Here is a 13,920-nt window from a genome sequence, read left to right as displayed (position 1 = left end):
GTGGCGGCTGCACCAGGACTTCTCGTTTCTGTAATGGCTGCCATTTTCTCTTCCTGAAAGCTGTACCTTCCTGTAACTCCGCCTTCTGTTTTCCGTCTCTGTCCACGGAAATTAATTTCTGGGTTCATGGTGGGATAAAAGACAAAGGTTAAAAGGTGTCGATTGCATGTGTGTTTTTTTAACGTGGAGAAAGCGCCCAGCCTGGCGGTCCGTCTGTAACTAATTTCAGAGAATCATTCTCTTTTCCCAGCCACCTGTGGGGTTGTCACCGATTAATTAAATGCTTCGTTTCTTTTATCTAATTGAGGCCATTTCTACCTCTGGTGCATAACTTCATAAAGTTTTTGCAAAGACAAATGCTTCTTAAGGGACTGTTTTTTGCAAAGAAAGCACCCAGAAAGCTCTGTGTTGCCCTTTTCCTGCAAAGGTGCCCGGACACTGCGCGGGGAGGCGTCCCTCTCCCAGGCCAGTCCCCTCCCCCATTCACTTGCAGCGGGAAATGCGCTTGAGCCCCAGCCTCGGAGCCGGGGATGAGCGTGGCCTGCAGGCGAGGTGAGCTTGGATGGACACAGCGGCCAGGTGGGAGGCCAGCGGGAGCGGGAACCGGATTCACCTGTGGGTCATTCAGCCCAAGAGACGTGACACTGTCCCAGGAAGCTCTTGGAAACCAGGCTTTCAAAGTCATCGTCGGCTTCGGGTGATGCCTGCAGCCCAGGTGACCGTCACAAGTAACGGGAGGTCACTGGCCGGATCCCTCAGAGGCCGGAGGGGGAGCAGGTGAGCGAGGCCCTCCAGGTGGACATGACGAGGCAAAGGTCGGACGTGGGAGAACGAGGGTGTCCATCGAGCTCCCGCCGACCCCGCCATGGGTTTCTACTTTAAATGTGGGAGCTGTTAAAACGGATTGAAACTAGCAACCAATGACAAGGAAAAAACCTGAAAACACAGACACGCTGCTGAACAGTGGTGGGCTCACAGTGACTCCGAGGAAGAAATCAAAAGTTATCCGAGACGTGAAAAGGAGACACAACACGACATCTCTGGGACACAGCGAAGGCAGACCTAAGGGAGAAATTCGCAGCAATATGGGCCTAGCCCGAGAAGCAAGAAAAATCTCCAACAGTCTAACCTGACACCTAAAGGAGCTAAAGGAAGAACAACAAACAAAGCCCAAAGGAGGTAGGAGAAAGGGAATAGTAAAGATTGGAGCAGAAATAAATGACATAGAGACTAAAAAAGTATAATAATACAAAACGTTGGTGAAACTAAGCACTTGTTCTTTGAAAAGATAAACGAGATTGACAAACCTCTAACCAGACTTAGAAGGAAAGGAGAGAGAGGACCCAATAAATGAAATCAGAAATGGGAGAGGGGACATAGCCACGGACATCACAGAACCACCAAGGATCGCAAGAAAATACCATGAACAACTATATGCCAACAAACCGGGCAACCGGTACCTGGAAGAAACGGATCAATGCCTAGACACATACCATCTTCCAAAACTGAATCAAGAAGAAACAGAAAATCTGAACAAACTGATTACAACTAACAAATCAAAGCGGTAATCAATAGACTCTCAGCAAACAGAAGTCCAGTCCAGGACCGGATGGCTGTAGGGTGGATTTTACCAAACAGTCCAGAAGAGCTAACAGCTCCTCCTTCCACATATATATGAAATACATATTTCAGAGAGGAAGGGAGGGGGAGAGAGAGAGAAACATAAATGGACAGAGAATCATGGATCGGCTCCTTCTGCACACCCCCTACTGGGGGCCGAGCACCCAACCAGGCCTGTGCCCTGACTTGGAATGGAACTGTGACCTCCTGGTTCATAGGTCAACGCTGCACCACTGAGCCACGCCGGCCGGCAGGACTATCCTTCCTAAACTATCCCAAAACATTCAGGCGGAGGGAAGACTCCAGAGCTTACCTATGAGCCCAGCATCATCCTAATTCCGGAACTCGCCTGCTGAGCGTCAGAGCTGGGACCAGGTGACCATCATCATGAAACTATAAAACTGAGTTCAGCTCACTCTCACCACCCAGACAACCGACCCCCTTCCCCGGGAACCGCCCTCTTCCGTCTGTGTCTCTGGGTTCTGGGGGGTGAGTTGGCTTTGTTGGCTCACTCGTTGCTTTCAGTGCAATCACAGGGTCCCTGGCATTTTCTCTCTGACTTCTTCACTCTGCCTGATACTCTCAGGCTCCATCTGTGACATCGCAAATGCAGTCGCTCATCTTTCCTGGCGGATGAGTCCTATTCCATCGCATGTATGCAGGGAAGTACTGCCTTTCCGGCTAGAACCAGCCTCCATGTGTCTGTGCGGTCTCTCAGGAGGCCTCCGGACGCCACGTTCCGCTCTTGGCCAGCAGGAAGGGCCCTTCCCTGTGCTCCGGGCCGGGCGGCAGACCAGTCAGGCTCACAGACCAGTCACCCCGCTTCCTTCCTTCACCAGCTCACCCAGGAAGGGCGGATCGGATCCCAACAGAGCGGCCGAGAGAGTGAGAAAGGCCGTATCCAGGCAGGCTTCCGACCTCAGGGAGGACACAGGCAAGGGACTAGCAGGCAGAGGCCTCCGCCCGCCCCCCCCCCCTGCCCCCGCCCCGTGGGTGGGAGTCCCTGCAGGCAGCCCGTTTGCGGAGCAGAAGGAAAGGCCGTTTCATCGAAGGGGACCTTTCATCGCCGCCCCGAATAGGACCGGCCCTGTTTTTGTCCCACGTCGCCCTCTGCTTTTTGTGATGTTATTGAGGTGGAAACGCCTGGACATCAAAGGGCAGACACCCATCAAAGGCATCTCTGTTTCCTTTATTCCGTCTCAGAGGGGACGCAGCCACCTTCAGGTGACCTTGGACTCAGGACAATTCTGAGCCCCAGTGTGGGCATCACTGATGGAGACGCGAGAGATTGAAGACGGGCTGGGTGTGGCTCACCCCAGAGGTTGACAAAGCTGCAGGCTGAGGGTCTGAGGGGACAGGGCTAAGGGGAGGGAGAGGTGCCGCCCCCCGTATTCCTTCCCTGGAGGCCAGAGTTCGGTGTCTGGTTATTTATATTCGGAAAATGTTTATTGCATCTGGACACCGAGGGGCAGGCAGAGAAATAGTAGAGTAACTAGGGTTCGAGCTCTTCCCTCTCCCCAGGCCCCCACCCCAATCTCCAAGGAGGGGGTTGTAGACACCCCATATTTCCCTCATTGTTAGGACGCGTGAGTGCCTGGCCCCATTCTCAGCACTGTCCTGGCATGAAGGCATTTCCCACGCACAGGGAACCCTGTGACCACCGTGGGCTCCGTTTCACAGACGAGGACACGGAGGCACGGAAGTAAGCAACTTGCTCACGGTCACCATGCGGTGGGTGAACTTTGGAAAAGAAAGGAGGTCCACACAGCAGCCAGTGTTATCTACCGTCCCCGGCAGAAACTGGGTCAGCTCTCCCCAATCAAACATGCTTATTATATTCTGCAGCAAAAGAATATATATATATATATATATATATATATATATATGTATATATTCGCACGGAGGCTAGATAGAGCCTCACATCAGTGCAGGTCAGGTTTTGCCTCCACACGAGTTACAAAATATTTGCATTTGTTGAAAATTCATTTTTCTTTTCCTCACTGGGGCTTCGTGTCAGAATCATCCACCTACTTATTTTTCAAGGTGTAATGAATCCGCTGTCACTGGGACTTTCAGGGTTGGAGGTGAGGGTCCGAGTGAGCTATGGAGACAGTTCACTGGGCTGTCCCTCCCCACGGCCCCCAATGCTGCAGGGAATCAGCGCAAAATGCTCCTCCCTCCTCCCCACCTCCCCTTCCTCCTCCCTACCTCCCCCTCCCTCCTCCCTACTTCCCTACCTCCCCTTCCTTCTCCCCCTCCTCCTACCTTGCCCTTCCTCCTCCCCACCTCCCTGGACTCTGAGATCTGGCGGAACTCCCTTGGCTTTGTCCTGGGGACACTGCCTGCAATGGCAGCAGAGAACAAAGGCAGAGGCGGCAAAGCGTCCTCCACTTGCTGGGATGCCCATTCACTTTCTGCTCCGAACGTGCACCCTCGGCGGGCAGCCCCGCTGTGTCTTGTTGAAGGTGCTCCTTCGAGGGAAAGGAAGGAAGCAGAGCGAGGACCAGCCAGAGAGACGTCTCCTGTCCTCTGACAACGGGGCTGCCTCGGCGCCGCTCCCCTGCACCCCGGGCAGAACCGAGTGGTAGCGCTAGAGATGCGGTGCTGGCTGCTTTCCCCAGGCACCGTCCACACCCGTCCTTTTGTATAGTCCGGCGCCGCTCCGTCGTGTGTGCAGCGATGGTGTGACAGCTGTCCGCGGTGGCCTCCGCCCTCGGGGGTCCGATTTCCGAGGGATTCTCACACTCGGCACGTCAGTGGAACTGCCCTCACTGTGTCTGAAGCCCCGAGGTTATTGCCCAAATGCTTTGTGAGTCGTTGGGATTCACTGCGACGCTGCTGACCTTAGAGTTTTTCACCAAAACGCATTTCCATGCTCATTAGGAGGCGGGGAGACGGCGCGCAGCAGCGGGACACCCGGGCCGCGTGCCCAGCCTCCAGGGGCAGAATGGAGAACACCTCTCCCAGCATCGAGCTCAGCGAATGAGCCAGTCAGAGAAAGACAAGTACCACACGATCTCTCGCATGTGGAATCTAATGCACAGCACGCTGATGAACAAAATAGACCCAGAGACAGAAGCATCGAACAGACTGTGGAACCTCAGAGGGAAGGTCGGGCGGGGAGGGGGGGGGGGGGAAGAGGTCGACCAAAGGACTTGTGTGCATAGATGCATCACGCATGACACAGACAATAGGGGTGAAGGCCTGGGGCGGGGCAGGGCAGGCTAGAAGGGGTCAATGGGGGAAACGGGGGCATATGAACTACTTTCAACAATAAAGACTAAAAAATAAAATAAATAAAAAGACTACGTCCCCCCCACGGCTTCCCCGTGGGTGTGAGTGGTGAGAGGAGAAACCCCCGGAGCGGCAGAGGGCGGCCCCTCCTGGTCCCTGGCGCCTGGCCTTGCTCTGCATCCGAGGGCAGCGGGTTCCCGGGATGAGAGGTGCACAGAGCATCCTCTCTCCCAAGGCGTCAAGGGCTCTACGGTGCAGAGGAGACGCAGCGGGCCGAGCGCTGTGGTTGTGTGAGCCCCTCTGCATGCACGACGCGCTAGACCACACTTGGAGAGGTTCCTTCTAGTCCAGTGATGGCGAACCTTTGGAGCTCGGCGTGTCAGCATTTTGAAAAACCCTAACTTAACTCTGGTGCCGTGTCACATATAGAAATTTTTTTGATATTTGCAACCATAGTAAAACAAAGATTTATATTTTTGATATTTATTTGATATATTTAAATGCCATTTAACAAAGAAAAATCAAAAAAATGAGTTCGCGTGTCGGAGGTTCGCCATCACTGTTCTAGGCAAACCTTGGCTTTTTACTACGCGGCCTTCTGTGGCATCTTTATGCTGAGATCACCTGCTGTCTGACCCGCTCGCCCCTTTCCGCCCTCCCTCCCATCTCAGCGGCCTGGGGGGCAGGGGGCGCGGGGGGGGGGGGGGGGAGTGCTCACAGATGCACGCCAAAAAGGAGCTGCGCCCAGCTGTGTGGCTCAGGGGTTGAGCATTGACCTACGTACCAGGAGGTCAGGGTTCAATTACAGGTCAGGGCACAAGCTCAGGTTGTGGGCTCGATCCCCAGTAGGGGGCGTGTAGGAGGCAGCTGATCCATGATTCTCTCTCATCATTGATGTTTCTATCTCTCTCCCTTCCTCTCTGAAATAAATAAAAATATGTTTTTTTGAAAAATAATTAATTAAATAAAATAAAAAGGAGCTGCATTCCGCATCCCTGGGTTTTCCCAAGCCCAGCGACCCTCTCCGCGTGCCACTTCTGCTGACCGTCCCCCTGGCACCAGGCTTTGCCGGGGACCTGACCACGTGGGCCGAGGCCTGCGTCCTTGAGTGAGGGCACCACCACCCGAGGTCTCTCTGTTGTTCTCTAGGCTGAAAATCATGGCCACTCCTCAGGCCACACTGAACAAATGATAAAGGAAGGGGGCACTTTATCATCCAGGCTTTGAAAATGGCCTATGCAACATGATTGACATATGTTTTTATTTATTTCAGAAAGGAAGGGAAAGGGAGAAAGAGAGAGAAAAAACATCAATGATGAGAGAGAATTACTGATCATCTGCCTCCTGCTCACCCGCTACTGGGGATGGAGCCCACAACCCAGGCACGTGCCCTGACCAGGAATCGAACCTCCTGGTCATAGGCTGACACTCAACCACTGAGCCACACCAGCCAAGCCATATGCAAAGCCTTTGTGGACCTTCAAGATAGAAGCAGCTTAGCGCCACCTCCCTCCCTGTTTCCTCCAGGAATGTCCCTCTTTAACTCTTTTTTTCATGTAAATACCGGTGCCCCAGCCTAAACATGTTACCGTTAGGATATCAGCTTTCAACACCTGGTAGCTCGCCTGGCGGAAATCTCCCCTTTCACCTGTGAAACTCGGGGTTCATGTGTGCCAGGCTGTGGGTTTCCTTGGCTGAGGATGGAAACTCACTTCTCTCGATGCTCCCGTGATCCTCCGGGCCCTGAGCGTGGTTAATCGGGAGCAAATGAAACTTTAGGCGGACGGAGGCGTTATTTATAGCCAGTGCGGAGCATTGTTACCATCAGTTCCTGCTACAGAGCACACAGGAGACATGCCTCTTTGTCGGGTAAATGGGGCAGGGTCACAGCGGCTGGGCCACAGCCTCTCAGCTGCGTCGGGTAATCGTTATCATGTGCTGCTCGTGTTTGGAATTGCTTGTAACAGACTGTTTATTTCTGGGTGACATGCAGATCGGGGCCCACCAATGAATGGAGGTGATTGATATTATACACACACACAGTTTGGGAATGGGAACGACAATGGAGATAGTCCTCGCTTAGAGAAAAATCCCCCAACGCACTGCTGTGACAGTGATCTGGGCGGTAGCCCTTGTTATGTAACTAAATGTGCCAGAAACTCCCAGAATTCTTCACGGTTGAATTGAGCTAACCTTGACCCAGGATCTAAATTTGTTTTGAAAACATCTGTGCGATTGTTGAAAATCTGACATGTCATGTTCTGGATTTTTAAATACCTGGCTTTAAATCATAAATGTTAAAACAAAAACAAAAGAAGAAGAAAAGAAAAAGAAAGAAAGTGCCTGTCTGTGCACTTTTCTTCCTCGCTCTTATTTTGTTTTTTGGTTACTCCATGTCCTGAGGAGAGAGGATGGTGGTGGTGATGTAATTCCTGACATCTTTGAATGTAGGTTTCACGTGCATGTGGGTTTATGGGAGAATACTCAGGGCCCCTTTCTGTTGTTTTTGGGGTTTTTGTTTGTTTGTTTAATATCTTTTTATTGATTTCAGAGAGGAAGGGAGAGGGAGAGAAATAAAACCATCAATGATGAGAGAGACTCATAGATTGGCTGCCTCCTGCACGCCCCCTACTGGGGATCAAGCACGCAACCCAGGCATGTGCCCTGACTAGGAATCAAACCATGAGCGTTCATAGGTCCAGGCTCCTCCACTGAGCCCCGCCAGCCTGGCCCCTTGTCTGTTGTGAACTGTGTGGAGCCACTGTGACCTTGTCACTTTGGAGAGGAGACCGTTGGGTGTAGGGAGACAGGAGTCCGCATGGGTCACGGGTGAGCCATTGACCCCAGGCATCGAGTGTCAGCTCGTGGTTTCCCTGCGTCCACATCTGGTTCTCACGAGGTCCTTGGCTGTCCCGGTGCCTCTAAGGAAGCAGGATGCCCTGTGACCATCTTGTCTCCTTATTTTGTCTCCTGTCCGGATCTCAGCCTGTGGATGGGTTAAAAGCCTGGACAGAAACTGCCTCCCTCTGCGTCACTTCATCCCGTCCGGTCCCCTCCTGCCTCCTCTCCCCACTCACCTCCGTGAGCCCCGTTTCCTCCGACCTCCCATCCACAAAAGGCTGCTTTCGAGGTACCAGAGTTGCAGGTGCAATTCATGGCCTTCACCATCAACACATTTAAGAGGCAAATGGGTTGTCAGCTCCGGGGAGATACTCAATGTCACTTTACATCATAGCCACCGGCCCTTCTACCTGAAAATTCATCAGGCAGTGCCTGAGCCCGCCGATGGAGCACATTAAAAAGTGGGAAATTGCCCTCAAATAGAACCAATCCTTGTTGACCATCTTCTATGTATAAGCCGCCGTATTGGTAGCACAGGACACAGAACAATGGGTAAGAGGCAGCCATGCTCCCGGGGAGCTTACAGTCCAAAGAAGAAAAAGGTAGTTAAAAATGTACTTGGTAGAAAAAAATGTGTGTCCACGGGGGCATAGAATGTAGGAGTCATGTGACGAAAGGAAGAAAGGGAAGGTCTAGAAAAGCCTTGTAGAAAAAAAAGAACTTGAACTAGATTTTGAAGAGCGGCCTCGCCTTCATGGGCGAAGGTGGTGAGATGCGTGTGGGGCCGTCTTTATGATGGGCTCCCCTGGAGAGAAGCACACGCCTCCCACACTCCGCCCCGCGTGCCAACCGCGGATTGTTCTGGTCTCGGCTGCTGTCCATGACAAGTACGTCCCGCGCAGCCAGCTTCTCTCACTGAGGGAAAGCAATTAGAAATGCGTACATCGTGCCCGGCTGGTGTGGCTCACTGGTTGAGCATCGACCTATGAACCAGGAGGTCACAGTTCGATTCCCGGTCAGGGCACAGGCCCGGGTTGTGGGCTCGATCCCCAGTGGGTGGCATGCAGGAGGCAGCCGATCCATGAGTCTCTCTCATCACTGATGTTTCTATCTCTCCTTCTATCTCTCTCCTCCTCTCTGAAATCAATAAAAATATATTTTTAAATTGTCTATAAAAAAAAAGAAACGCACACATCACTCCGTCATCACAGGCGGCTGGCCCAGCGGCAGACCAGGTGGGTGTCGCTGACTGTGCTGGGCCCGTGGCGCCAACAGCAGGGGACACTGCGTCCCCGGGCAGGTCCAGCACAGGCGGGAGAGAAACTAGCACCCTGCACAGCCGATTGTGAGGACGATTCGTACGTGGGTTATGAGAACAGGGCCGTGTCCTGCTGCTGAGAGAGTGGGACGTCGTCATGGTGCTTCTGTGCCTGGAAGCTGTTCCTAAGAGCACGTCCTCCCCGGGAAACAGGGGCATCTGCACCCCCGTGAGGCCTCCAGGACAGACTGCGCCGCGCTGGTCCTCAGGGGCCATGTCGTCCGAGGCAGAAACCGAGCCTGTCCCGCAGGACCGCTGCTTCTGTCCATTTGTCCCCTTGTCTTCACTGGGTGGTGGTTCCTGCTGGTTCCGTGCCTGTCGGACGATGTGCTTCACCCTCCGACCCTTTCTCTTCTCGTTCCAGGCGACCCCACGCCACGCGGCCCGGTGTTCGTGCAGGAGCCCAGCCCCGTCATGTTCCCTGTGGGCTCCGAGGAGAAGAAGGTGAAGCTCACCTGTCAAGTGAGAGGGAACCCGAGGCCTCGCATCAGGTGTGTCTCCACGCGGGCGCTCTCTGGGGCTAAGGTGGACCGATGCCACGGGTACCGAGTACACACGGAGCCCCCAGGCCGGCTCCCGGGCTGTCCCGAGACGCCAGGGAGAGGCTGTGATCCGAGAAGTTCAGGCCCCTTCCCGCTCCAGGCAGAGCCGGGAGTCCGTGTCCTGGTTGGCCCTCTCACTGGAAGCCCTCCCATTTCTTTTTTTTTTTTTTTTAAATATATTTTATTGATTTTTTACAGAGAGGAAGGGAGAGAGATAGAGAGTTAGAAACATTGATGAGAGAAACATAGATCAGCTGCCTCCTGCACACCCTATTGGGGATGCGCCCGCAACCACGGTACATGCCCTTGACCGGAATCGAACCCGGGACCTTTCAGTCCGCAGGCCAACGCTCTATCCACTGAGCCAAACCGGTTTCGGCAGCCCTCCCATTTCTTAACAATGTCTTTTCTTTTCATATCAGAGAGGAAGGGAGAGGGAGAGAGAGATGGAAACATCAATGATGGGAGAGAACCATCAATCAGTTGCCTCCCACTGGGGATGGAGCCTGCAAGCCTGGCATGTGCCCTGACCGGGAACCGCACCTGACCTCCCGGTGCATAGGTCGACACTCAACCACGAGCCATGCCGGCCGGGCTATAATGTCCTTTTAAAAAACAACAACAACTTACTAAAATGCATCCAGAAACTGGCAGGGAAGTCAGAAATACTCAGAGGTCGTAGAGGAAGTGGGTTTGGAACCCGGAGCAGGAAGCTGGACACTAAACGCTTACACCCCGAGGAACCCTGTGAGCTGGATCTTGGACCGGGCAGCCCCGCAGGGGTCAGGGGTCACAGGACAGAGCCTCAGCTCAGCCACAAGGAGGGGTTCACATGAGGATGCCTCCGGGAATACACCAGTCCCCGGCCTCCGTCCCAACAGGAGGTGTAACCAGAGCTAAGCTGGCTTCCCTCCTGCTAGGGGCTGGCAGGCCAAGTAACCGCCCGGTTCTGATAGTCGCCATGGTGCTGAGTGGCTGTCATAGGAGAGGAGACAGCTGAAAGGAGGGGTCATCTGAAGAAATCATCCAAAGGCACCGGAAAGGGGGGAAGAGAAGCAAAACATGGGAGAGAGAGGGAGAGAGAGAGAGAGAGGAAGGAGACTGATTAAGAGAAAACGTTCACACATATCTAATCAGAGTTCTGCAAGGCAAGGGGAGGGAGAATGGGGTAGAGGCAACATTAAAGAGAAGTCTAAGAATTCTCCCAAGTTAATTAAAAGTCCCAAGCCATAGATTGAGGAAGCCCGGTGAAGTGAATCGCAAGCGGGACAAATGAAAATCAAGCCTCATTTAGAATGGTCGCCGTGGATCAGCACCCAGCCGGAGACCCGACCGTAAAAGCAGCCAAGGCTGTAACACAGACAACCTTCAAAGAGACAGGCAAGGCAGCAGTGACCTGTCAGTGTCAACCGAGAAGCAAGATGGAAAACAGCCCTTCAACACGGAGATGAATTAACTGTCAGATTTCTTTATAGCAGAAATACTTTTGTTAAAGGAGGACAAAATAAATAAGTTTTAAAGCGGACTCTGAAGTTTGACTCCAGCAGACCCTCTCTAAATAGAATTCTAAAAAATGCACTTTAAGCAGAATAAAAACGATCCCAGCTACAAGGAAAAGGGATAAGAAAACCAAGTGGTCCAGGTTAATATTTCTACATAAACATTAATTGCACTAAACGAGAAGAGTAATAAAAGTAACACTGTCTTGCAAAGACAAAAAAAAAAAGTAGGAAGTCATGACAACAGTAGAAATAAATTGGAAAGAGCTCTACTGCATGATGGGTTATCATATGGTTAAAAATGGAGCAAAGTTGGACCCCTACCTCACAGCATATACACAGATCAATTCCAGGTGATTAGAAGACCCACATGAAAAATTCAGAGCACATTCAATAGGAAATAGACAAACACACCTCTGACTCCGGGGGGGAAGAAGAGATTTCTCAAATATGATGGAAAATATTTGCCTTCATTAATGTGAAGAACTTCTGTTTGACAAAATTTAACAATGTGAGTAAAGTTACAAGCTCCCAATGGTGAGGAGATATATTTAATACAACCATTGGCAAAGGATTAATATCCAAAAAGTTTAAAGTATTCCCACAAATCTAAAGTAAAAAAATGAGTAACAATAGAACATTTCCGAAAGACACTTGAGTAGGTACTTCTAAGATGAGGAATCCCCAGTATCCTGTCAATGTATAAAAAGATGGCCAAGGCATCAGTGAGTGGAAATAGACAAAGTAAAACTACAAGGACACACTCTCCCCAACCTACCGGCCTGGCAGACGTTTCGAAGACTACATTTATTCCAGTATAGGTAATATAAGTAATAGAAATACATGTAACCCGGGGTGTTCATACCAGACAGCCTGACCCCGTGGCGGTGATGAACGAGGTACAGCTGCTGCACGCGGGCTCGCCGGAACATGGCTGTGAGTAAGCAGCCGTCGCAGAAGAACGCAGACGGTGATTCTGTATTTGCAAAGTTCAAAGCGGCTCAGATGGAGCAGACACTAGTGCGCCTGACAAGTTGTCAAAAAAACAAAATTAAATTGTAACTCCCCCCTGAGAGGGGAGGGATTAGAATCAACAAGGAACAGCAGACTTCGAAAGTAAGACTATTCCTTTCCCCTGACACAGGTCTTTATTGGCTTGTGATTCTTGCTTGCAGATATCCTGTGAATATTCTTTTGCCTCTGTTTAAATTGAATGAGGAAAACTTGAGGCTAAAAATCAACCTCTCATCGCGTGTAAAAACCCAAAGGATGTGTCACATGCACCCCAGATGAGGGGAGGAGAAGATTGGCATCATCACAGACGTGGGACCTGAACTGAGATGGGCATTTTCAGGCGAGCAGAGAGCAAAGGGCATCCACACACATTCCAGGATGGGGCAGCGAGCATGGTGGAAATTATTTAATTTCTTTGCCCATTGCTTCATCTATCACACAGATTGTCATTCATCAAACTACCCTGTGTTTTCAAACTGCGAATCCGGGGCACGTGGAGTTGGCTCAGACATTGCGGGGCAGCTCGGCGGCGCACTGGGGTGTCCGTCAGGGTCCTGAGGAGCGTGTCCCCCAGGTGTTGGAGCCGCCACGTTGAGCAGCTGCGATGCACTGGGGCCACGCGAGGCTTGACATGGTCGGGCAGGGTGCTTAGGGGCACTGCCTGGAGGCGAGATGATGACAGCTGTGCTCTGAGGGGAAAGGGTGCAGGGTCTAGGCCACCCAGAGGAAAAGGTCACTTCAGGGTGGAGACGAGGGTGTGAGTGTGTGTGTCACCGAGAAGGAGGTATCGCACCGAATCTGGAGGTCGAATGGTCCTTACCTCCTGGGTAAGGAAAGGAAGTGCGTTCCAGAAAGGAAAGGAAAGCCCAACACCTCCCTGATGGACAGTACCCTCGGGGTGAGCATATAAATTATCCTCCAACCAGGATGCATTGCGGGGGGCAGGCCACTGTGGATGAATGTAGGACAGCAGGTGTGAGCCCAGCAGTGTTCTGGGCGCACAGACTGTGGAGTGATTGTCCCTGTGACAGGTTGACTTGGCGGCTAAATCAAACACGTGCAAACGATGTTGTTGAAAATAAATGCAAGAGGCCAGGTTCCACATCCGTCAGTGCAAGGCCAAGTGTGAGTTCACTCTGACCAAATGGACACACATTGTGCAGCAGAATTTGACAAGTTGCTTTTGTTGCTACTTTGTTTTCCCCCCAACTGTGACCTTCGATTAACGATTAACGTGACTTGTGTAACATTGTGTTTCAAGAAAGTGGGGCTAGTTGGTTATTTGAAGTTGGCTGGGGAGCAGGAGCCTGTGATGCTTGTAAAGACTGCAGAGGCATCAGGGAAGAAAACTTTTCATCAAAGGCTCTCGCCGCTGTTGGAACCTTGCTTTCCTCTGCGCCTTTGGCCATTTCTCTGTCACGTAAAAGTGGATTGGTCCCTGGAATGACAAGCCCCTCCTTCTGGTTGAAGGACAGAGCAAGGAAGCATGGACCGATGAGGTGGTTTCAAACAGCTTTCCGGCTGCACATGGTGGGTGTTCAGGCTGGCACTGGGGTGAAGAAGCAGTAGGAGAAATTTGGGGCGAGCCTCGGACACCCCCTGACCTCGCGTCCTTCCGCTCACTCCCTGGGCTGAGGCTGCTCTCTTCATGTTCCCTGCCCCTTGAGTTTGAAGAGATTGACCCAGACCCAGGAAACTGTAAGAAGCGTGGACTTGTCCTTGGCAGGAATGTCCCCCAAGGACCTGGGGGTGTTCCTTCTGGTGGGCACACAGCTCCCCTCTCTGGACAGAAGCCAGGGTCACAGGCGTGGTTGGCGTGCTTTTGCTGCGAGGTTTGTATTCAACTCGGCGT

General features: G+C 52.1%; 1 protein-coding gene across 4 annotated transcripts in view; it reads left to right on the top strand.

Annotated features, from left to right (window-relative positions):
* The window catches only part of CNTN4 (contactin 4), a 402,844-nt gene that overhangs the window by 270,785 nt on the left and 118,139 nt on the right, over positions 1 to 13,920 (top strand). For all 4 annotated transcript variants that reach the window (XM_070391426.1, XM_070391423.1, XM_070391424.1 and 1 more), the window contains one exon: positions 9,378 to 9,504. In XM_070391426.1, coding sequence (XP_070247527.1) covers positions 9,378 to 9,504 — 127 coding nt within the window. The remainder of the gene's footprint in view (positions 1 to 9,377; positions 9,505 to 13,920) is intronic.

Source organism: Myotis yumanensis, unplaced genomic scaffold (assembly GCF_028538775.1).
Source record: "Myotis yumanensis isolate MYYU_CA2020_CCGP unplaced genomic scaffold, mMyoYum1.0.hap1 SCAF_14, whole genome shotgun sequence".
NCBI classification, from domain to species: domain Eukaryota; kingdom Metazoa; phylum Chordata; class Mammalia; order Chiroptera; family Vespertilionidae; genus Myotis; species Myotis yumanensis.
This window is presented reverse-complemented; position numbering and strand designations above follow the sequence as displayed.